Source organism: Astatotilapia calliptera, chromosome 17, assembly GCF_900246225.1.
Source record: "Astatotilapia calliptera chromosome 17, fAstCal1.2, whole genome shotgun sequence".
In the NCBI taxonomy this organism is placed as follows: domain Eukaryota; kingdom Metazoa; phylum Chordata; class Actinopteri; order Cichliformes; family Cichlidae; genus Astatotilapia; species Astatotilapia calliptera.
Window position 1 is genome coordinate 19,708,275 of NC_039318.1, and position 24,501 is coordinate 19,732,775.

At 38.1% G+C, this 24,501-nt stretch overlaps 1 protein-coding gene across 11 annotated transcripts in view; it reads right to left on the reverse strand.

Annotated features, from left to right (window-relative positions):
- Positions 1-24,501, reverse strand: part of abcc9 (ATP-binding cassette, sub-family C (CFTR/MRP), member 9) — an 82,818-nt gene that overhangs the window by 31,525 nt on the left and 26,792 nt on the right. For 7 of the 11 annotated variants that reach the window (XR_003270174.1, XR_003270176.1, XR_003270172.1 and 4 more), the window contains 15 exons: positions 21,503-21,667; positions 20,118-20,273; positions 19,895-20,029; positions 19,620-19,782; positions 18,459-18,499; positions 18,184-18,326; positions 17,787-17,895; positions 16,486-16,593; positions 13,255-13,327; positions 10,000-10,105; positions 8,409-8,447; positions 6,167-6,205; positions 1,668-1,769; positions 1,489-1,573; positions 1,329-1,409 (listed from right to left, as the gene is read on the reverse strand). Coding sequence is in view for 3 of the 11 variants with exons in the window: in XM_026147673.1 (XP_026003458.1) it covers positions 1,329-1,409; positions 1,489-1,573; positions 1,668-1,769; positions 6,167-6,205; positions 8,409-8,447; positions 10,000-10,105; positions 13,255-13,327; positions 16,486-16,593; positions 17,787-17,895; positions 18,184-18,326; positions 18,459-18,499; positions 19,620-19,782; positions 19,895-20,029; positions 20,118-20,273; positions 21,503-21,667 (1,545 nt within the window). In the remaining 8 variants the exon portion in view is untranslated. The remainder of the gene's footprint in view (positions 1-1,328; positions 1,410-1,488; positions 1,574-1,667; positions 1,770-6,166; positions 6,206-8,408; positions 8,448-9,999; positions 10,106-13,254; positions 13,328-16,485; positions 16,594-17,786; positions 17,896-18,183; positions 18,327-18,458; positions 18,500-19,619; positions 19,783-19,894; positions 20,030-20,117; positions 20,274-21,502; positions 21,668-24,501) is intronic. The other 4 variants (XR_003270177.1, XM_026147674.1, XR_003270179.1 and 1 more) reach the window with 2 other exon arrangements.

Consider the following 24,501-nt stretch of genomic DNA (forward strand, 5'->3'; position numbering starts at 1 on the left):
TTATGTACAGTCTATTTTCAGTCTATTTATGTACAGCATTTCCTTGCAACACTGGACATGGAATAATCTGCAGAAGTGTAAAGTGTGCATGTTAGTCCCCATATGGAAATAGTTCCTCTGCATTTAACCCATTCACCCAGTGAAGCAGTGGGCAGCCACCAGTGCAGCGCCCGGGGAGCAGTGTGCAGGGACGGTACCTTGCTCAGGGGTACATCAGGGTAGCCGTTCAGTGGAGTCGAACCCCCGACCTTCCGATCATGGGGCCACCACTCTACCTACTGAGCTATCCCTGCCCAAAGATTAAACCTAAGCAAGCTTTCAGTTTCCATCGTAAGGAATGCTGTAAAGGAGGCATGTGGAGGCAGGTAGGTATTAGTATATTGTACATCATGATGTAGATGTTGTACTTTTGTTGTATTTTTTATATAAATTCGGTTTGCATGGCTCCTCTTGTGGAAAATACGTTTAATCTCCCTTAGACTTCCTGGTTAAATAAAGGTAAATCCGTAAATAGATATTTATACTTTATGAAACAATGGAAAAAACTGTAATGTGAAATTTCCAAGCAGAAATGATTAGTTGCACCATGTAAAAGTTAGTAAATTCTCCCTGTGTCTCTGTACTACCTGTTCTACCTGATTTCTGAGATAATTTTGATTATATCCAGCTCTTCATCACAACTTAAACTCCTCGGGATAACAGCCAGATGTCCATTAATCTTTGTGCTAACAGGACGGCGGATGCTATAATGTGTTTTATACTGTGTTAATGAAGCCTGTGTTATGGCTGTGGGATGTGGGAGTGTATGACGCATATATTCCAGCCCTGATATCAGATATGAACAGCACAAAAGAAAAACATTCCCTCCTCATTATACATTTCATTTTTTTCTTAACCATCGTAGACATTACAAAGGGTCATGAGTGTATAAAAGAATTCCACTGATGGATTTTAATGAGGAATGTATGCTTGCTAATGGACTAAAAATCGAGGTGGCAGCAGGAAATTACACAACTACTCAGCCAGATAAACAAATGACAGCATTCACTGTCATTATCCCAACGGCCACAATGTACTGTGTGTCACATAATACATCACTGCATGATACATTTAATTATATAAAAAAGGGAAGATTAGAATACTACAGAACTTAATCTTGTAAAGAAATGGCATTATCTAATTTGGCTACAAATTAGGAGTAAAAGTCTTTATTTTACATTAAAAAAAATTCTAATTGCACATTGTAAAAAAGAAAAAAAGACAGAACTCAGAAGAGTTTCCAATGTTTTGAACATTAAAAAGAAAGTTTAAGGGAATTTTAAGCTTACCAAGAAGACGATGTTGGTGTTTTGGTACAAAGCTCTGGCCACACAGATTCTCTGCCTCTGCCCTCCACTCAGGTTGATGCCCTGACACAGAAACAGATAAATTAAATCCCTTCATGTGATTATTTTGTTTTTTTTTAAGGCAAATTAAAAACTTGCATACTCTCTCTCCAATCTCAGTCTGGTCTCCGAATGGCAGCAGGTCAATGTCTGGCTGCAGAGAGCAGGCGTCAATCACTGCTTTGTACCTGAAAAACACCCATGAACATGTCAGGAAAGCTCTCAATGTGAACACAAAGCACCGCTGAGGTGAGCTGTAACTGTGAGCTGTGAGGTTCTCACCGCTGTTTGTTGAATGGACTACCGAAGGTGATGTTTTCCTCCACAGTAGCGTTGAGCAGCCAGGACTTCTGGGCAGCGTAGGCAACAGAGTTTCTGTTCTTGCTGTGTGCACCACAGGAAATAGAGGCAAACAGATACTAGGTAAAAAAATGCAGGTCATGCATCCATAAAGCTTTAAAGAGCAGAAATACTGATCCACCTTCACAGCAATGTTGCTTACAGTTCAGCATCCTTATGATTGTTAAAGTATTTAGTTATTAATATAATAAGTCATTCACTAAGGAAAAGCTAACCTAAAAAAAGTAAAGCAATATTGTTTCTTGAACAAATAAAAATACTAGTGTTTAATTCCAACATTACGTTTTAAATATAAATTTTTAAGTTTAATCTGGGAATTTCTTTTTGTTCTCTAAAACCTCTCCATTGAATTCAGCACCATAATACAACATTGCAGCTTTATTTACAGTTATCAGTATGTAGCTTTTTGCTGTATCTAAAGGCTAAAGCTAACATAAGATCAGTACTCCTGTTCTGATCAGCTTTATGAAAGTGGGACCCAAACATAAAAACAAAAACAAAACGAGGAGGAAGAGAGGGAGGATTATGTTTGTAAATCTGTCAAACTCCACTGCAATGTAAAAACAACTTGTGAGATATGAGGAATAAATATGAAGGTCATGGATGAGGTTAATGATGAGCTGCAAATTATCAACAGTTAATAATGATAAAAAACAACATGACATCATCTACAGCAACACAATCATGAATACAAACATCAACACGTCAAAAACCACTGCTGGGAGTCTGAGCTGAGACCCGCTCTGGTGTGAAGTCGTTAATGAGGTCAGAGAGCTGTGATGATGACAGTTTTCTAATATTTTGTCTCTAAAAGTTGTTTTTTTCTCGTCCATATCTGGCTGTATAGTAAGTAATATATATAAACGTTTAGGATACCCGAATTCAGCCATTTCTCAGAACTGTACTGTCTTAAATTGTGCATATTCAGAGGTATAGATGAAATACAGGGAGTGCAGAATTATTAGGCAAATGAGTATTTGCTAAACCTAAACCACTATTAAAATAATTATTTCCGCTTATTGTAAGCAGCACGGTGGCACGGTGGTTAGCACTGTTATCGCACAGCAAGAAGGTCCTGAGTTCAATTCCACCATCAGGCCGGGGTCTTTCTGTGTGGAGTTTGCATGTTCTCCCCAGGGTGTACCCCGCCTCTCGCCCTATGACAGCTGGGATAGGCTCCAGCGCCCCCCGCGACCCTGAAAAGGATAAGCGGAAGCGAATGGATGGATGGATGAGTATTTTGTCCACATCATCCTCTTCATGCATGTTGTCTTACTCCAAGCTGTATAGGCTCGAAAGCCTACTACCAATTAAGCATATTAGGTGATGTGCATCGCTGTAATGAGAAGGGGTGTGGTCTACTGACATCAACACCCTATATCAGGTGTGCATAATTATTAGGCAACGTCCTTTCCTTTGGCAAAATGGGTCAAAAGAAGGACTTGACAGGCTCAGAAAAGTCAAAAATAGTGAGATATCTTGCAGAGGGATGCAGCAGTCTCAAAATTGCAAAGCTTCTGAAGCGTGATCATCGAAGAATCAAGCGTTTCATTCAAAATAGTCAACAGGGTCGCAAGAAGCGTGTGGAAAAACCAAGGCGCAAAATAACTGCCCATGAACTGAGAGAAGTCAAGCGTGCAGCTGCCAAGATGCCACTTGCCACCAGTTTGGCCATATTTCAGAGCTGCAACATCACTGGAGTGCCCAAAAGCACAAGGTGTGCAATACTCAGAGACATGGCCAAGGTAAGAAAGGCTGAAAGACGACCACCACTGAACAAGACACACAAGCTGAAACGTCAAGACTGGGCCAAGAAATATCTCAAGACTGGTTTTTCTAAGGTTTTATGGACTGATGAAATGAGAGTGAGTCTTGATGGGCCAGATGGATGGGCCCGTGGCTGGATTGGTAAAGGGCAGAGAGCTCCAGTCCAACTCAGACGCCAGCAAGGTGGAGGTGGAGTACTGGTTTGGGCTGGTATCATCAAAGATGAGCTTGTGGGGCCTTTTCGGGTTGAGGATGGAGTCAAGCTCAACTCCCAGTCCTACTGCCAGTTTCTGGAAGACACCTTCTTCAAGCAGTGGTACAGGAAGAAGTCTGCATCCTTCAAGAAAAACATGATTTTCATGCAGGACAATGCTCCATCACACGCGTCCAAGTACTCCACAGCGTGGCTGGCAAGAAAGGGTATAAAAGAAGAAAAACTAATGACATGGCCTCCTTGTTCACCTGATCTGAACCCCATTGAGAACCTGTGGTCCATCATCAAATGTGAGATTTACAAGGAGGGAAAACAGTACACCTCTCTGAACAGTGTCTGGGAGGCTGTGGTTGCTGCTGCACGCAATGTTGATGGTGAACAGATCAAAACACTGACAGAATCCATGGATGGCAGGCTTTTGAGTGTCCTTGCAAAGAAAGGTGGCTATATTGGTCGCTGATTTGTTTTTGTTTTGTTTTTGAATGTCAGAAATGTATATTTGTGAATGTGGAGATGTTATATTGGTTTCACTGTTAAAAATAAATAATTGAAATGGGTATATATTTGTTTTTTGTTAAGTTGCCTAATAATTATGCACAGTAATAGTCACCTGCACACACAGATATCCCCCTAAAATAGCTAAAACTAAAAACAAACTAAGAACTACTTCCAAAAACATTCAGCTTTGATATTAATGAGTTTTTTGGGTTCATTGAGAACATGGTTGTTGTTCAATAATAAAAATTATTCCTCAAAAATACAACTTGCCTAATAATTCTGCACTCCCTGTATAGACCCTGTTAGAAAGTCTATTATACAGCTGGCTCCTTGAGGTGGCAGTGTAAGGAGTCTTTGGGTGCTGCTTAGGCTTAATTACTGATTGTCTACATGTGATGAGGTGTTGGTTAAGGGGTGCCTGAGGTTGTCTAAGAGGGAACAATACATCTTTGCTCCCAGTTGCTGATTTCATCTTAAACTTAGTAATTGATGGGATTATGTAAAGCAAATAATCCCAGTATATGCTGTTGTACGTCCAAAACTGGAAACACCATTCAAAGCCTGAAAATGAAAGTCACCAGTGTGCAAACATTTCTAGTTTTTGCATACCATTTTTTAATTATCTAACAATTTGTCAAAAAAATCCCATTTCTCATCTAATTTTTTCATATTTATGGTTGGGGTATCCTTCAGCTGTGGTTTTTCTTTCTCTGGCCTTGTTCCTCTGACACAGGTTTGTTGTTAAAACTTTAAATCAACTAGCAAGGTTATAAGTCTAATACTTTTATTTATTTTTATGATCTAGATTTTACAAAATTCACAAAATGCTTCGCCCATTTGAGGGAATGAGAAGGCTCCAGTGGACTAATTAACAGACAAAAAAAAGGGGGAAAAGTTCTAATTAAAATTTTCTTTTGAACCTGTTGGCATGCCTACAATTTTTATTCTATAACCATCATATTACCCTCAAATCATAAGAAAATTAATCTTCTTACCAACAAAGTCTTCCTCAAAGTCACCACATGTATATTTTTCGATCTGAAGCCATTAGATTGAGAGGTCTGTCATCCAACTGCCACTGTCAACAAACCGCTATTATAAATAAACTTTTTTGGAGAAAAAAAGTAATAAAGTGGCCAGCTCCCGTTTTCTTATTTGGTGCTATCTTCTAGCAGAAATATCGCAATTGCATCAGAAAGTCTGTTTATAGTCTGTTTATTTGTTTGTTTGGTTTTTGTTTGTTTTTTTGAATGGGGGGGTCCAATGACTCCCAGCAATAAAAACAAAAACAACAGACGGCACGTGAACAAAAAGCAACACAATGAGCAGAACACTCTCTGAAGGCTGACGGTCCTGAACACACACAATATGACCTGATGTAGCAAAATCATTTAAGAAAGAAAGAATAAACCAATAAGTGATCCATCTGTGGTTCCTCATTAAGCTGCTGTCTTACTGAACTTGGTTCAGGTTTAACTTCAATCACATTTCAAGTCCTCATAAGCATTAGATAAAGAAAATCTCTGTATTTAAAAAGTTAAAATAATGAAACGCTTACTGGACGTTTTACCTCTTTACAAAACAAAAGAAAAAATCAATAAAAGTAAAATAATGTTGCATTAATAAACTGGCAACCTTGCATTGCTTTTTAATTTCAGTATTATAAGCTGTGTATTCACTAAAGAATTGTGGTTTTTGTCTATGACTAACACTATATAATATTTATTTATATAGGTATAGAAAAGACAGCTTATATATATGTGTTCAAGAACAACAACCTGGCTATTTGCAAAATGGCAACTTCTTCTGAGGCACAGTAACACTGACAAATGGGGTTAAAACTGAAAGAGGAGGAGAAGCAGAGGAGAAAGAAGAGGAGGTGAGACTGAGGGGTCAAAGGGTCACATCATTCTGAGGTCGAGACCAGAAGAAGAGCGAGTACCTCCTGATGTCTTCGTCAGACTCCTCTGCCTCTGACCAACTGTCAAAGTCAGTGTGTTAGAATTAGCCTGCTGCCGTCCACTGCATGTATATTTGCGCTTACGTGTGAACACAAGGACAAGACCACCGCAACAAAAGCAAAGCGATAACAAAACACAAAAGATGAGCTGCTGCTTCGCTTTTTAAGGAGGAAAACCAAAAGCACGAAGAAGAAAAAAACATGAAAACAAATGGAAGAGTCATGTCAAACCCCAGCCTGCCAGCTGTTAACTGAATTAACCTTCCCACCCAGAAAAGAAGGGCTGTGTAAGTGATGCAGTCATTGTCTGTCTGTGATAATTAGGTTTTGTGGCTTCCTCGACAATGAGGTCGTGTATTTTCTGCGACTGAGAGTGTGCTTGTGTAAGAATCATATCCCAGCTTAAACGAGCACAGGCATAAACAGAAGAGCCTTCAACAAACAGAGAATCTTCAATCCAACTGCTAAATCAAGCCTATTTACAGAAGGACGTGCAGCATCAAATACGCCCCGACTGCACTTTAAAAAGTATCCAGCCCTCACTCTCCGCTCATGCTAATTTAAGCTCAGAGACATTTTCAGTGTTACTTTAAGGATGTACTGTTTCTTGTTCTCCAGCTCCAGTACTATTGGAGGACTAGTAATAGAGTTAGTAGAGTAGAGTTGAAAGGTTTACATTTCAAAAATTACATGGTTGTCAAAAGTCATACACAAAAGTCAGCTAATATATTTAAAAATAGTGAGTGAGAATCTGGCAAGAGGAGTGCTAGAACAAAGAAAAACAGTGCAACACTGTATAAACCTATAGAATAATGACGTGTTCAGTTTAATCAAAATCAATGATTGATGTAATAAATATGCATAGATGAGCAAATAGTCTTTTCTGTTTCTTGCATGTCAATGAATATTCGATTTTACTGTTACATCTACAGTTTAACAAGACATGAAAAATGAGTAAAACCAAATTAGCTTTGAAAAAAAGAGAAAAGTTTAAAAGCATCATGTGTAGAGAGGCTGCAGAGAGGACAGCATTTATACTTCTGAGTTTCGTACGTGGTGTGTGTTATTTATTATGTTTGTTTTATTTTAAACAGCTGTAAGAAACAAAATAACACATAAATTATCTTCTCTTGCAATTAGTTTCTCAATATGTAACACTGTAATGTAACAATTTAATATTTTTAGATTAGTCTTATGACATTACAAAAACATTACAACAGCGGCAAGAGTTACGCAAGTTTCAGACCCTTCTCAGATGGTTTGGTCACTCTAAGAGCTTTCAGTGTGTTAAACTTCTGTACTGGTTCTCTTGGCTCATGGAAATCAGTTTAACCACTGAATAACATAAAGTAATCGATCCATCAGGCATGTGTTACAACGATACAGTCTGAATGTTGTAGCTATCCTGCTACAACATTCAGACTGATTAATGTCTCTGCATCAAAGCAGAACCAAACAGTGAATGTCCCATTCCTCTGAGGCCATCATCAGCCAAGAGCATCAGACATCCTAATGTAAGGATAAAAATTGTGTTCCTTCAACATTTGAGAGAAATATGAATGTACTGATAATTATGTGGCTTCCACAGATCTCCAATATTAACCTCACTCTCCAACTTCAGGCTAAACCTCAGTGCTGCCACTCAGTACAAACGTGCAGCAGATTTTAGAGTAAAAACTCTCAATGACAGCTGTGCATGTCCACGTTGTTCTCTTCCGAATTTCAGTGCAATTTTGCACTAACTCAGCAAACACCAGATAGAAAGTGTCCTTGGTAAACTCAGAAACTGCTTTACCTGATATCAGCACTGGTTTCTGTAGGGCTCGTGAACCACAGCCGATCACACCTTCAGATTACTTCCTAATGCGATTTACTTACTTAACCTTCATAACACACGGTGAGCAATAAAAAAAAATCATCCAAACTGCTAAATGTAAACGTTGAAAGGCATAAAAAATGATATGGAATGATTTGTAACCTCTTTATATTAAACTGATGGGGAAATGCTGTGCTCAGTGAGCAGTGAAAGATGGCAGTTACCTTTTTGGGTGTAATAAAAAATTATGACTAATAAACTAATTTAACACCAAGAAGATACTCATGCTTTTGCCAATATACCCCTTTAAAATAACATGAGGGTATGCAAGTGAGAAAATAGTACCTATTTTCAAGCCTGAGTATTTACAGTCTGTGTTTAAATGACTGTAGACCAGAGAGAAGGTACCTTATGTTCCCCTCGTGGATCACCTCACAATCAGGCTGCCTGATATGGCAAGAAAGCAGAAGGTAAAGGGAAAGAAACCACACACACACACACACACACACACACACACACACACACACACACACACACACACAACCACACACACACACAACCACACACACACACTGGTTAGTGTGCAAAGACAATATAAGGATATAAAGACAGATATATAGGCGATAGAAATTCAAAAATCCTCTAAAAAAAAGCAACTGAAACTTGAATTACAGAAAGAAAATGAGTCGTAGTCACAGGACAGTTGTCTAATATGACGGCGCACACTGCAGACACCTACAGCAACCTTTTGTTTCCATTTCCAGCTTCACATTGCACATTAAAAATCTGTGTATGAATGTCATGGTATTTGGGGATTTTTAAATGACTTCTTTCATTTCTTTAATGACTTTAGTTGTGGTCAATCATGGTCAATGAGAAGTTAACAGGCCTAAACTTCTGACCACAGCTCTACATAAACACTTATGTTTATTCAAGTAACCTCCCAATTTTAACACTGTGGGTGAAACTCCTGAGTGAACCACTAAAAGTGTGAAACTGTCAGGACATTGAGAAAAACTGATCACAATTATGGAAGCAACTGAGATGTTACAAATGACCAGTGTTATCTCAGAACTTCTCTTCAATTAGCATAAGACACAGTAGAAACCAGGAAGTCCTTTCCTCTAATAATAAAATGTCCAGAGACGACAAACACAGCTGACCTCTGCTTTGAGGCTATGAGATCTGCTTATTACCAAATATCCTCCTCGTAATTGATTCAGCCAGTGTCATTTGGTGTTTGTGAGGCTGAAGAACCAGTTTGTCTTTTGCAGTTTAATTAAATAATAAAATGAATGAAAGCATCTTTGGTGTAACTCAATATCCCCCATATTTTAGCGAATGAATGGCAATTACATTAAACTCGGGGAGAACATAATGCTTTTAAACATCATAGTTTGACTGTAACTGAGTCGTCCATAATTGATTTTATAAATGGAAAGCTTTCCAGAGGAGAAGCTGACAGATCCCAGATGACCACGAGAGCGGCAAATTAAATGACAGTGAATGTCGCTGCTGGACGTTTGACACTAACGAGCCAGTAATTGATTCTTCTCGTTACTGTCAGCATTACTCTGTGCACAGACAAGAGATTATTAGTTTACATTTGTTCCCAATCATGGTCATGAAGACGTACTATATGCGGCCAGATGTGTAAAATAAAAATGGCGTGAAACAAAAACAACTGAAAGTACTTAACTGTTTGACTAAACAAAATAAAATGAGAAATATGAGATTATCATTCTGATACATAAAAAAAAAATTAAAAGGTTTATACACATAGAAACACATAGAAAGAACAGAAGAAATTTCAAATATCATCATATACAAAATACAAAGCTTTTAGAACATGGGTTCCACTTCCTCTATTTAATTATTTGCAGCACACCAAAACAGCTACTGTATTTATTTATTATTAATCCACCAGCTTTGGATCCTCTGTTACATTTAACAGATTCTTGCATATTAGATACTAAGTACCTATAAAATATTTTCTTACTTGCTCCAGTAGACTCCCCCCTCGATGGCTTGCATTTCTCCAAGCATGGCCAGCAGCAGGGAGGATTTCCCACAACCCACCTGGCCCACGATCATTGTCAGCTGACCTGAGATAGAATGAAATGAAAAAGGTGGTGATGGTAAACTAGCTAGAAACTCAGTTAATCTCCTAAAGCCACCATTTCACTGGTGGCCCACATGGAGAAAGGATTAGGTGTTCTTTTAGCCACATGCTAAACAGACTCTTTGCAGTCACGTAACAAACTAAAAAAAAACTTTACTGCTTCCATGGCAGTTAAGAGGGTAAGTATGAGCCAGGTTTAGCTAATGAAAAGTAGATGTTGTGATAGTTTGCTGGTGCGTGTTAACACAATGCCAAAATCTTCCCAGGAGGGGACATCTCAGAAAATTCAAACTATGCAATACTCAGAGAAATTCCAAAAAATCAAAGACCTACATCTCAAACTCTGCAGGCCTTAGTTAAAATTCATGACAAAACAATCAGCCAAATACTGAAGAGGCATGGTGGTCTGGAATGGTTGCAATGTTACATCTGAACAAACAATGTGGAGATGTTTGGACATAATGCACAGCACCACAGCATGTCAGCGCATACACTTCATACCAGCACCTTGCACTTACTGAGTCAACCATGAAATCTTCTGTATGCAAAAGTATTGTAGAGTCAAATGTGAGGCCATGTGTCCGACAGCTAAAGTTTGCACCAATGAAAGTCACCCTGACTGAAATCCCACCCTACAAGCTTTTGAATCATGCAGTGTACTTAGTACTTCGTTTTTCAGATGACTGCATAGAGTTATGTGAAAGCTTCATTTTTCCACGATTGCAGACGATGAAGTGTAACACCTGTTTTAAAAACAAGTTGGGAGGCTGTGGAAAATCTAAATGACAACAATGATTTTCAAATCTCACAGATGTTATTCACAACTGCGCATAGAAAACAAATTGAGTTTAGACTGAGAAAATGTACGATCGATGGCAGCAACAGGTCTGGAACTGATTCTCAGATTAAGATTCATACGTTTGACGATTACATTTTTCAGATGAAAGATTTTTAATTTGGGGGTAGTTGTATAAAAGGGGGGTGGGCATGACCTGAACCCAAACCTAACCTTGCCTTTAACTCTAGCTAAATTTATCTGGTGGATGCTACTTTATTACAGAGTAAGGCACACTGTAACCTTTTAATATTTAAATATTCATGATTCTGTAAGAAGACTATATGTCATAAGATGTTTCAATAACTTGAAAATTGTATGTTAATGAGAATCTGAGGCATTAAATGTGGAGGGCAGGTTAACCATTTAGAAACCCCGCTACTTACTGACATCAACAATACACCCCGCTCATAATCTCTCAGATAACAATCAAGGTAATCTATAAATATGATTACAAGAAACTTTCAGACAAAACCAGTCAAACTAAGCTTAAAAGGAGCTCAGATCTACTATTTGTTTATTATTCCTTATCCCCTAAATGCAAGCAGCCACTGTGAGCTGAAAGTCTGTAATGACTCTAAAACAAACTGAAAAACGCACAAACATAACACTCCAGTTACTCCGAACAACATTACACCAGCACTTGGCAGGACAACAAATCCTGGTTGTCTTAGTAGTAGCATGACTGGGATGGCAAGCAAGTCACTTCCCGAGGGAAACTGCGTGTGTGTCCGTCTGTGTGCGTGTAAGACATACTATACAGTCCATTTGTTAACAGCTTCAGCAACATGGTCTCCTGACACTCAGTGTTTCAGTTACAGGAGTGCAGAATTACCGCAGCTCTCGGTGTAACAGCAGCGTCATGTACACTAAAACAGTGTTTGTCACACTGATACAGTAAAGAAAAAAGATAAGCTCAAAACTTACTGTGATCTTAAATCTCAAAAACTAGATTTTAAAACAAGAAGAGAAACGTTACAGCGAACAGAGCCACCATAAAAAAGTGAAAGGCAGCAGATGTATTAAAATACGCAATGATATGAGTGAGATCCCTCCCTGTGGATGTATGCTTCTAAATTTAAAACACTTGGCAGAGTCAGTATCTGGCTGTGATTGCATGTATTTATTTAAACACTGATACTGCTTTAATACACAAAGCAGCATTTAATGTTATAAAGTTCTTAACAAATTTTAGACCGCCACCGAATATAAGGTTTGTGACAAAACCAACCTAAATTTACAGTTTCTCTAATGGTTAATCCACCAGTGTGCACAAACTCTTTAATCAAAATGATATTTTTAATGGTAAAAATAGGTCATGTTGATCATTTTTTTCATATTTACAGTTTAAATTTTTTTAAAGCAAAAAAGTTTGTCACATTTTTAAAAAAATGAATAAATGTAACAATAATATTTTTTTTTCCTTCTTAAATTAACCTGAACAGAAAAATTAATTTCATCGGTGAAATGGTATGCCAGCTTAAATGTGGGTATAAAAACATAAATTCAGTATTATTTGTCTAACACATAACAACATAATGTTTACCTATAGATTTCTGAAATATTTGTGTTTTCCTGTTTACATGACAGGTGGTCTAATACATTTGTTAAGCACCGTATATCATATAAAAACAAGTGTTTTTATATAGCAAATTCTAAAAGAACTGGGTCTGACAAATATCCACATTACAAAACATTAAAGAGAAAATATGATACACATCAAATATGAATATGTAACCAAAATATTAGTAAAATAAAAGAAAGTAAAAATCAAATGCTAAAATATTAAACACCTACCAGCCATTTGGCTGGAAGGTGGGTTTTAAAGGTAGAAAAGCCAAATGGCTGCTCTCTGGGACTCTAATTAAGGCTAAATTATGCTTGTAGCCTATAAAGTGATATATATAAAATAAAACAGGTCCCAAAAACAGAACTTTGAGGTACACCAAATCTAACTGTTGAAGAACAAACCTCAAATGTCACGACATCTAAGAGAATTAAAAGAAAGGAAGAGTATGAGGAGAAGAATCAGCAAGGTTAGGTTCAGGACAGAAATGATTAGGTTTGATGCATCATATATAACATATGTCAAACCCTTTTTATTTCAACAAAGTTTCACTTAATAGCTGTATAGGTATACACTCTTAAGGCATTGTAAACCTCTTATGTTTTGAGCACATTGCGTTTACATATAATGAAATATATGCAACATAAACAAAATTTCCATTGCCACATACTAGAGTTTCTCCTTATACAAACCTGAACTTTAAAGTATTCTACCTGTCGTCTAGTCTTACCTGTTGGGATCCGGATGTTGATGTCCGACAGTGTCAACAGGTTATTTCCCCAGGTGAAGGATCCACCCGTGACCTACACAGAGAAATAAAAAATAAAAAGATCAGAAGGTAACAAAAGGGTTATACTACTAAAGTGCGCTAAAGTGCTTTTTTTCCCAGCACATGACTCTCAGTAAATTCCCATTATGCAACATGAATACGTGCTGTTTTCTTGTTACGTGTGAACCCACTGGAGCAAAGGACATGACCCACTTTACGCCCCGACCCAGAGTTTAAGAAATGCTAACAGTAAGTGCATTGCAGCGAACACTGCTGAGATAACACACACACTGGGCTCGTGGCATGAGGGACACCAAACCAAATGTCATCCTGTGACGCATTTCACATCAAGTTCACTTTGGTGAATGCTGACAAATAAAAATCTGTTACACAAGAGGGACAGGTGCTACAGCTCTGTTTTGTCAGTGCAAGATGTGTGAAGGCCTGATCCACTCACACTTCAGTAGGAGATTACGGTCAGTGTCATCGATGCAGCCAAAAAATCACAGGTTTGCATTAAAAGGCCTGACAGGCTATATAATATACAGTATGTATTCATGGTTTCCGATAAGTTCACCATCCAAACAAGTTGTTCTTTGGTTCTACGACACGTGTTTTACAGCCTGTGTATTAAATCTGAAAGACTGAAGCTAAATATAACAAAATGTGGTCAATTTACATTTTTATTGGACCAAATGTAAATTTCTAACCATGGGATTTTGACACCGTCCGACACAAATACAATCGAAGTGCAACTAATTACTTTAATGGTAGTGTTATGGCCTAGTGGAAAATCTATTAAAGACTTCCCTTTAAAGACAAGCTTTTAGACATTAACCAAAAATGAATGAATGATAATTACTTCCATTTCCATTTGTATAATCAGTTACCCCCAGTAAGCATAGCTGGATGAGTCTTATGAAAAGGAATTTACTTTATTTTCCATTACTGACTCAAAAAAGGTCAACACAAGAAAGAACAGAAGGATTCAGCTTCCTCGGCTTGGTTAGAAATCACCTTTGATGAAATGGAAACAATGAAAATCAGTCAGCTGATTGAAACACACATGTTCACTGGAAATTTAGACTGAAGAGGGATGGAATAAAGGATCATGACCCTCCGCTCATTGCTTCTTCACGACGTGGCATTAAAGCAAGATCAAATGGAAGAAGTCTTAAATTTAAGCTCCACTATCAATGAAATTTCTTTTTGAAAGCTTCATTATTTGTGTCCAGAAACCCGCCGATCAGCACGTAGCAGACTTGTGTATCTAATCCCTCGTCTATATCCCTTCATGCATGGAGTTTGTTTACATTCCTCCCATCTGTTGCATTTATTTATTTTTATTATTTTATGCAGGGACACCCCCTGAAACGCAAACTTTCTTCAAAGCTTCCTTTTCCCAATGACCCGATCCCAAAGGAATCAAGAATATAAGAGCATCATAAGATGATGAAAGATCTCTTTTAAAAGATTATAGCACCAAAAATAAAGATTATAATATTTAGACATTGTTTTACACTGAGTGACTAAGAAACAAATACACCTCAATTGAGCAGGCTGTTCATGCATGACCACCAAAACACACATGGGAAATCTCAGATGTATTTCCATGCTCCTGAGCAAAAGTAAACAACCAAGATTACAAAAAGCAGGATGAGGTATATAAAAATGGAAAGCAAGTTAAGATACTATCAACAATTTGACAAGGGAGGAAGGAGAAAGGACAGGGAGAGAAGATGTGCAAAAAGGGGAGTGAAAATAAAAAGATGAGATTTTGCTGAGAGCAGATAAATGTAGTCAAAATATTTAATAGAAAATGTGCAGCTGCAGGAAATGGGCCTGGTGATATGTAAATATGACAATGAACAAAACAAAAGACTGACAGATAAGAAATATAAAAAACAAGATGAACCCTGGTGTATTTCTCTGCAGCTTTCTCAAGCCTGTGAAGCCGAGTTAAACATTTTATGAACCTGATTTAAAGCCTGTGTGATGAAGACAAAAGCTTCAATTTCCTCTATTCTCAGAATTTTAGGGGAACTACATTAACATTAATGCTATATCTGCATTGTGTCCAGATTTTCCTGGATCTGGATCTCCACACAGAAACCCTTCTGTGTGGAGTTTGGATGGCCTGTTGGTTGGCCATGTTTAACATGAGCATCCACCAAAATACATATCTGATAGAAAAAGGAAAAGCAAAGGCCTCCTTTAAATGGCCATAACCTTGTATATGTGGGTGTGTGTAATGCATAACAAACAAGTTTTACACTGATAAGTCAACAAGGTCTGTGTCAAGCATGGAAAAGCTACCACTCTAATTGGGGGTCTGCCATCTGGGGAATAGCATCATTCCACAGGGATGGGACAGGAAGAGGAGTCTTCACAGAGGGGCTGAGAAAACCTTGGACACATCCACAAGGCCCTTTAAGGGACAACAAATTCTCATGTGAATCCTGCACTTCCTGAGAGGAGTGAGAGTATGTGCACACACGCATGTCGCATGTATGATTGCAGGCAAAAACCCATGGACGCATAAACAATAAAGATATGAAACAGCTGCTCATAAAAGTGAGATAAGTGGCAGCAACAGCACGCAGCCCTTCTGTGCTTATCCATCTGATGCTTCTTCTCGAAAAGGTGCTTTTTATTGTGTCTGCTGTCCACTCTCCAGGTGCACCTGCCTTGAACAGGCAGCCGATAACATGGCTGAACGAGTTTCCGCTCTCTTTATTCCCATCAAAACAGGAACCTTTCCTCTGCATCTAAGCATAACCATCCTCAAAAGACTATTTATCTTTAAGAGGGAACTGTCAGTCTGGACAACTGAGTTCATTGCATCTAAATGTGTTGCTCATAACCCCCACTCTTAGTGTCACATGCTGAAAACCCTTCAAGACACCAGTGGGTTAGATATCAAGACAAAGGTTTCTGCTCCGATACTAATGATGTCTTTCCAGTCCCATCATCTACTTTCTTTATCCCACATCTACAGCTCTGGAAAGTCAGAGGTGTCCATTACTACAAATTAAACCACAGCCAGTTCCTCTAAAGCTGCCAAAAAACCAAAAGGTTCATTGATAAATGGGTAGACGTGGGTCCATGTGTTGCACTTTACATGTGATCATAGCCTGTATCTAACTTACACCCCTGTAAACTTTCCCCTAACACATAAACTTTGAGCCTGACCTTTACAGCCACATCCTCTGTCTCTGAGGGTCTCATCTGTCGCCTGGTTGGCTGCTCATAGTTGTCCATTTGGTAGCGCATTGGCTGCTTCCTGTTGATGGCTTTGGTCTTGAGAGGGACAACCGAAAGAAAAAGGGAGAGAAAGGAGTGAGCATTTGATAATAAACATAAGACTTTTCTGCATCTGCTGTACTTCCTCTGGAAGCAGAAAACGTTGCCCCAATGGACTCAGTCCTCATTATTATTATATGATCCAGATACAAAAACAAAGTTCATCAATGTTTCTAAATTGCACGTGAAGTTCCACAACTAAAATCTCCACACAAAAGTAAAAGTATTCACACGTTCATCAAGAAGATGTAGTCAGGCTACAGTATGTGAGTGTACTCCAAGTACCAGGATGCTGTATCCATAGAAGTCACAGTTTTCACTCTCAAAGATCTCCATATTGGCTACATAACCCAGGATTATGGACCAGCTAGAAAAGGGCATGTGATTGATGTCATTGGAGATACTAGGAAGCAGGTAACAGTCAATTTCTGTGGGTCAAGCTTTAGTTGTCAGGCAAATGCCCTCACATCACACTCTAGAATATTTTGGTGTGCAGAGGAGATCATGATGTACTCAGTGACTGCAAGGTGCCCAGGTGCTGTGGTTAGAAAACAATACCAAATCATAATCTCTCCACCATCGTGCAGACAGTTGGTATGAGGCGTTTGTGCTGACATGCTACGTTTATGGCCAAATATCTCCACTTTGGTCTTACATTTAGTAAACACCCCATGACTGCTGCTTAGTTTCCACACATAAGAAGTTTAGTTGCTAAAGAATGTCTAAAAAATGTGTTTTTAACATTAAGTAGAGGCGATAAAATGATAATGGAGATGAAAACAAAATCCGGTATTACTGTTACGGGGTTTTATTTTTCTATGTTGTCTAATTTTAGCTGATTTTGAGTGAGAATAAAATGAGTCGAAAAAATATGTCATAAATGGGTATGCTGTTTTTTAAATTTCCTTTTACAATCTTATCTGAAAACCATTACAGCTCTAATGAATCATGTGAGTCACTCAGCTTTGTGGTCTGACTGTCCATTTGAACACAAACAGTGATAATCCCACTGCAGAGCAGACACTAAGCGACTAAAGACTCAGACAGCCACACGATTAGGCCTGTATTTCACTGAGTGGTGAAATGTTCAAATACCCCAAACAGGCTCAGAGGTGTAGCAGTCAAAAATACAAACTGTTACTTTTGCACTTTTCCTTGGTCTTTTTTATTGATCTGGTATCGTAACTCACCATCCCCATGGGTTTCTTTCCAGCTTCGAAGGAAACAGATATGTCACCATTTCTCCAGCTGTCGTCTCCAATTTCATCACTCTGTAGAAACTCACCAAGCTTCTGAACACTGTAAGAACACACACACACACACACACACACACACACACACACACACACACACAGCCTATTAACAGTGACACTGTGATGATTCCAATACCGGTAATCTCTCAGGAGTTTAGAGTTTCTCGTCACTGTTGTTGGGTTTCCTTGACGTTCCTTTAATTAGATTTGCCGCTGAAGCCATGTCCAGTTTGTACTCCATGTTTAGTCATGTCCACATCCCCTCTCCTTCAGTCAAAGCATGCCAACCAGCTGTCCACAACCTTTTACAATACAAATAAATCTAAACACTCACCTAACCAGAGCCTTCACAGCAAATCTGACAACAGTGGAAAGCAGGAAGAGCGGGGTGACCAGGATGTGAAACAGTGACAGAGCTGCAAAGGCCTGAGAAGGACTGGGGCCTTCTTTATTGAGGATGTGATACGTCACAAATGTCTGCAAAAAAACAACAAAAGACAAGTTTAACATCTCTTCCTTATGCTGTTGAATTATAGCTTAAGAAATAAGCAAGTAGAACATTTAAAGCAGAGTCAAATTCTTTTACAGATTGTAATAAAACTGACTTACGGCTAGAACCGCAGCAATGGGAATAGCAGCATTCATGAAAACTGCACAAAAAAAGGAACAGGTTTTATTGGTAGGATAGTAACTTAGCTGATTTAGGTAACAATACAAGCTTTATAACATACTTTAAGTCCCTTTTAAAAAAATTATTCTTTGAAAAACAAATGTTGCATTGTTTTAACCATTATTCAAAAACAGCACTTATGAATGTGGGCTAGACAAGAGCCTTCTCTATAATCAAATACTGTATAACAGTAACAATTATTCAGTTTCATTTATATCACAAAAAGAGGTTCCTGAGGCCCTTTATATTGTGTAAAGACCCTACAATAATACAGAGAAAATCTTTGGGGGTGAGGGTGGGAGACAGGACACTGTGGAAGAGATCTAGAGTTTAATAATAGCTAATAATTAAATGCAAAGTTTTGTGTAAACACATTGTGAGCAAAAAAGGGGAATGAAGAAGAAACACTCAGTGCAGAATTAATAAATGGATGAACTAGTTTTTCAGCATCACTCTGAGACAGGATATTTCCAATTTTAGGATATTGTGTAAATTTAAGAAATCAGTGTTTCATATTAAGTGTTACATATGTTTAATATGCACACTGTAGGACATATCCTGGTCAAAGATGACTCCAAGATTCCTCAGTGTTACTGGAGGCCAAGGTAATGCCATTCAGAGTAAGCATCTGGTTAGACATCATGTTTGTGAGATGTTTAGGGCCGAGTACAATAACCTCAGTTTTATCTGAATTCATAAAAAGAGGTCATCCAGGTTTTAATATCTTTAAGCCACTACTGCAGTTTAACTAATTGGTGCGTGTTATCTGGCTTCATGGATAGATAAAGCTGGATACCATCTGCATAGCAGTGAAAATTTATGCTATTGCTTTGAAGGATACTGCCTAAGGGAAGAATGTATAAATTAAATATAATCACCTGAAAACCAAGTGCAGTAATTAATGCTGTAATTGAACTGTTTGTTAAGTTGTACTGTGGAAATAATTTCCTAGAAAAATGATTTATGCTAACCATCGCTGAATATATGTGTGGCGTTTCAAACAAGATTCATTCTGTACATGCCAAACAAATTCCATTTCTGCTGGTCTGCAGACATTCTGCTCACATACTTAAAACTCCTGCTACTGATTTTCATCTTACTGGACATGGATGTGTAGAAGGCGAAGGTCCTGAGGCTGGTGAGCTCTTTGCCTCTGGTCTCCTCCACACTGTCACAGAAGATGTTCTCCCAGGCGTACAGCTTCAGCAACTTTATGCCCTTTAGGATCTCAGTGGTCTTTTTAACACGATCTGTACTGTGTTCCTGAAATAGCAAATAAGACATTCAAAGAAGATTTTTGTTCAGAATTACGCAGGAAATTTTGTTTTCTACACTGAGAAAACATTTATTTTATATTTATAAATATCTTCTTTACCAGTGTGATTTTCTGCGTGTCTGCCAGCTTTGTAGCTATAAGGTACTGGACCGGAGCCAGCAGAACTATGACAGCCGCTCCTACCAAGGCACTCGAGCCCATAAAATGACGGAGCAGAATTATTCCCATCACAATCTGCAAAGAAACAAAAAGACCTGACTTGAAAAACTATTGATAGGAGTAAAACATATCCAAATATGTTTAAGAATATGGCTTATCTTACCTGCACGGGCATGGCCCACAGGTTGGGGCAGAGGAAGAGGAACCACATGAGCTGGTTGGTTTCTATAGCAACCAGGTTGTTGATCTGCCCCAACGTCATCTCCCCCATTGACATGTTGGAGGTGGATAGGCGCAGGATTTTGTTGTAGATCATTGCCTAGACAAGACAGATAATAAGACAGATGAAGGAAAGTTTAAGATGATGGATAGATAGACATATTAGTTCATCTATAATGCCAACCTTTTAAAGGCAGTCACCTTGTTTTAAAAGGTCGCTGAACATTTGCAAGCTGCTGTGGAACCCACCTGACCCACCTGATGCCTGTGTTTATTGAGTGTGGGGTCCCACACTGGTCCCAGAACCAAATCACAAAAGAAATTAATCCAGATGGTAATACCAACCTTTTTTTGACTGAAATAGTTGAGTCAGGGCCAGCACTTTGAACTGGGACATTCCATCTGGTTCTTCAATAAACAATGGTTAGATGTTTAGTACCTATCTTAGAGTTTAAGTGAAATAAAATATTGTCTGCCGTCTGCTGCTGAGCTGACTCCAGCTCATGGCACAGTGGTTTTCATGAATATATTCATTACTAGCAGTATTATTCTGGGTTTTAATGGAGAGCCAGACACTCTATATCCCATTAATGGAATCTATATATTTATAACTGCCATAACTGAATTATGCAGAAATGCCTACTAAATATTTGGATAACATCTAATTACATTAACCATGGGAGTTTTTACCACTACCACTTATCAGTAATTTTAGCTTATTTAAAGCAACTTTGCTGCTTCTTCCGCTGTGCACAAGCCTGTCTTGATAAAGACTAAATGCCAAAAATACATGTGAAAAGAGATACCTATAACATAGCACGTTCTTTTAGAATTTAGCATTTTAAATACATTTGTAAAAAAAGCAATGTTTTAGCTTTAAGTTTTAATAGGTTAATGGACAGTGTCAGCACTATGCAGAATGCCAAAGACTTTTCCCACTGAGGGACTCCTATAAATAAACCCATCACTTACATAACTGAATTAAATAGAAATGCTAACTAAATGCCTTCACATCATCGATTTACATCAGCCCTGGAAATTTTTAACCCTCCTCCATGTTTCTGTTCAACACTGACTGCCAGCTGAAATCTACCGGACTGTTGTTACACTTCAGAACAGGTGTCCAATGAAACCTCTATGTGGCTATTAAGCTGGGGCTTACATCAGCAATTAAAAGAGCCTGGTGTCACATGAGGTGACAGATAATGGCTGTGTGAGCTGATAAAACTCTGAAGCATCATAGAAATCATTCACGATGAGCTTTCCAAAGTGACACCCGAGTGTTGAAACACCGGTCCGAATTTTCATTTTCCACGATGCTTCACTCACCAGCAGAGCTCCCCGCATGTTAATGCCTGTTTCAATGGTGACATAGTACGAGGCCTGAAGGAAGGTTCTCTGCAGGATTAAAGCCAAGAAGAGAAGAACAGCCAGGATGGAGCTGTTCTGCAGCAGCTCATAGGAAGACATATGGTAGTTCTCGAAATGGGTGACCTACAAACACAAGCAGACAACAGGTACAAAAATAAGATTCTTCCTTGTAACCTGATCAGAGGTCAAACTGATTTCTCATTCGATGACAGTCTGTTGTCTGTTCCACAAACCATAGTAGCTGGTGCATTAACAAGAGCATATCCTATTTCAATCACAAACCAAAATTTGCTAGAAAATATGTGAAAACATTCTCTCAGATACAGATGTTTTTCAATTCAACCTTGGACGGATATTCTGGACGTTCATCAGTAACAATGTAAATAAGTGTGTTTCAAAAATAGGTTCTTTATCATTCAGTGTAAATAAAAAATGCAACTGCAGAACATTTTCAGTTTAATAATAATAAAATTATTATTATTGATATAATTATTAGGAAATTATCTAGATGATCAGCTAAAGAAAGAGTATTTCTAGGACTTATTGAGAATCTTCTGTAAAATCTGATGTTAAGATTCTACTTCATTTTTCTTTCATTTAATCGGTTTTCACTCTGCAGCAGCAGTGGTAAAAATAAGACGTTGAATTGGAACAGGATTGGGGTCTTTCTCTCATAAGCAGTGTCATCTTTACTGTCCTGGGATCGCAAGTCCCAAAAGTGAAAGCCAGAAACAGATTTATTGTCTCTTGTGCTATGGATTGGCTCTTAGCTCTAGCTGAGGGAGGGGCATGCAGACCAGAAGTGGGGAAATCCCCCCCCAAATTACACCATAGTGGCTAAATCCATTTACATATAGTCTATGGGCTTTGTGGAAAAAGAGATGATTGTCCAAGTTTCTGGAGCTCTTAGAAATTAAGGAACGCTTGCTATTTTAGCAAAGTCTGAAACATCGATGCAAAGTCCATCAGTGTTCATTTAAGTTGAGCTCTGGTGAGTGTCGAGACTAAACCATGATTCATTTTCATGAAACCACTCATGGATAGAGCCTCTGTCACCTGGAGAGGAACTACTCCCATTTACGTAATCATAGGATAAAGGCGATCACTCAGAATTACTTTCTATTGATTTGCAGTGACCTCCAACTCTAAGGGGATAATAAGATGAAAGTAAATTATGATCCAGACTGATTGTTATCCCTCAGCTGGTATCCAAGCAAATGATGGCTGTGCCATTCATGGTGATTCTCAGTGCTTTGTCCATGAGCCCCATGTAGCCAGGGTTTTAAACCAGAAAGCATGGTTGGCATTTTCAAATACAGCAATTTTATACAATATTTATATTTGTGGCAAAAAAGAGACAGAATATTTTATTCTAATATTTTATTATTTAGTTTCTACATTTCTGAATTCGTTTAAACAAATACACATTAGAATTTTATCCATGTATCCCATTTCTAGCGCAGTAAAAAAAAAATGTTTATACACTGATAAATCAATCTGGATTGAAAAAATTACACATGAATTGTTGCTTCAAAAATCCCAGAGTGACGCTCAGCAGTCCCTCTGTGTACGTTAAACTGAGGCAGAGAGTGTGAGGTGAGTGGGGAATTTTCCATGTCACTCAGAAATGCAGCCATGCTCTGCTCTCTATCTCGATTGCCCATTATACCCACTTTAACCAGCAGGCACAGACCTGACAACAGCTTAACATCTACTATACCAGCATCCAGCCAAGTGGACTGTGTGAAAATACGCTGCCATTACAAAAGCATCTGTTCTGCCTCTCCTACAAGCCCTGACTGCTTTATGACCTTTGGAGAGGTTGGCATGGATTTAAGAGGAGTTGATGCCTATGATCACTTCTGCTGGTGTATATTTGGTTGCCAGAAATGCTGTCTGTGACCAGTCTGCTTGATCTCTGTCTGCTCTGCCCTTTTTATTGTAGGGAGATATTTATATTGTTTTGTAATGTTGTGTATGAGCTGCAGGTTTGGTCGAGCTAATTATGAGTCATGCTGGTCTATGCTAAGATATCAGACAGGAAGCCAGATATACTGTTACTATGCATCCAAATGGATTAGCTTAATTTTTTTAAAGCCATTTTAAGAACAATTTTTGGTTTACTTGAATTATCAAAACTGCATTCTAGGAACATTTTCATTCAGTACCTTAATACAAGTATAACAAAGTCCATAAGAAAAGAAAAGGAAAAGAAAAGGACACTAAAGAAACTGATGGACATTATGGACAATGCCAGGCATCCTCTGCACACGGCCATAAACAATCAGAAGAGTCTGTTCAGTGACAGGTTGCTTCTCCCCAAGACAAGAACTAACAGACTTAAAAACTCCTTTGTTCCACACGCCATCAAACTGTTTAACTCCTCTCTGGAGGGGAGAGGGAGGGGAGACAGGAGGACAAAGGAGGGGGGAACAACTAAGCTGTAGTGCCTCTTCACCTCACTGTACAATACCTTGTGCAATACTTTTTGTAAATAGTCAACAGTGCAATAGACTCAATACTTGAAATGTGCAATTCACTTGTATTTTTATTTTTTATTCCTATTTATTCTATTTATCCCCTTTGTATATTTTATTTATATTTGTCTCTGTATTTATATATATATATATATATATATATATATATATATATATATATATACATATATATATATATATATATATATATATATATATATATATATATATATATATATATATATATATATATATATATATATATATAACAGTTCTGTAACTGTAACTTCGGTCGTTGCTGTGCTTTTTTTGGAAGTCGAATTTCCCAGAGGAACCCACCCGAGGGATTAATAAAGTTCTATCTTATCTTATCTTATCTTATCTTATAATGAGAAGCAATTCTGAAAATTAGTAATAGAATTTGCTGCGATGAGGTTGTAGGAAAATAACAAAAATCGAAAAAGTTAATGAGCAATTCAG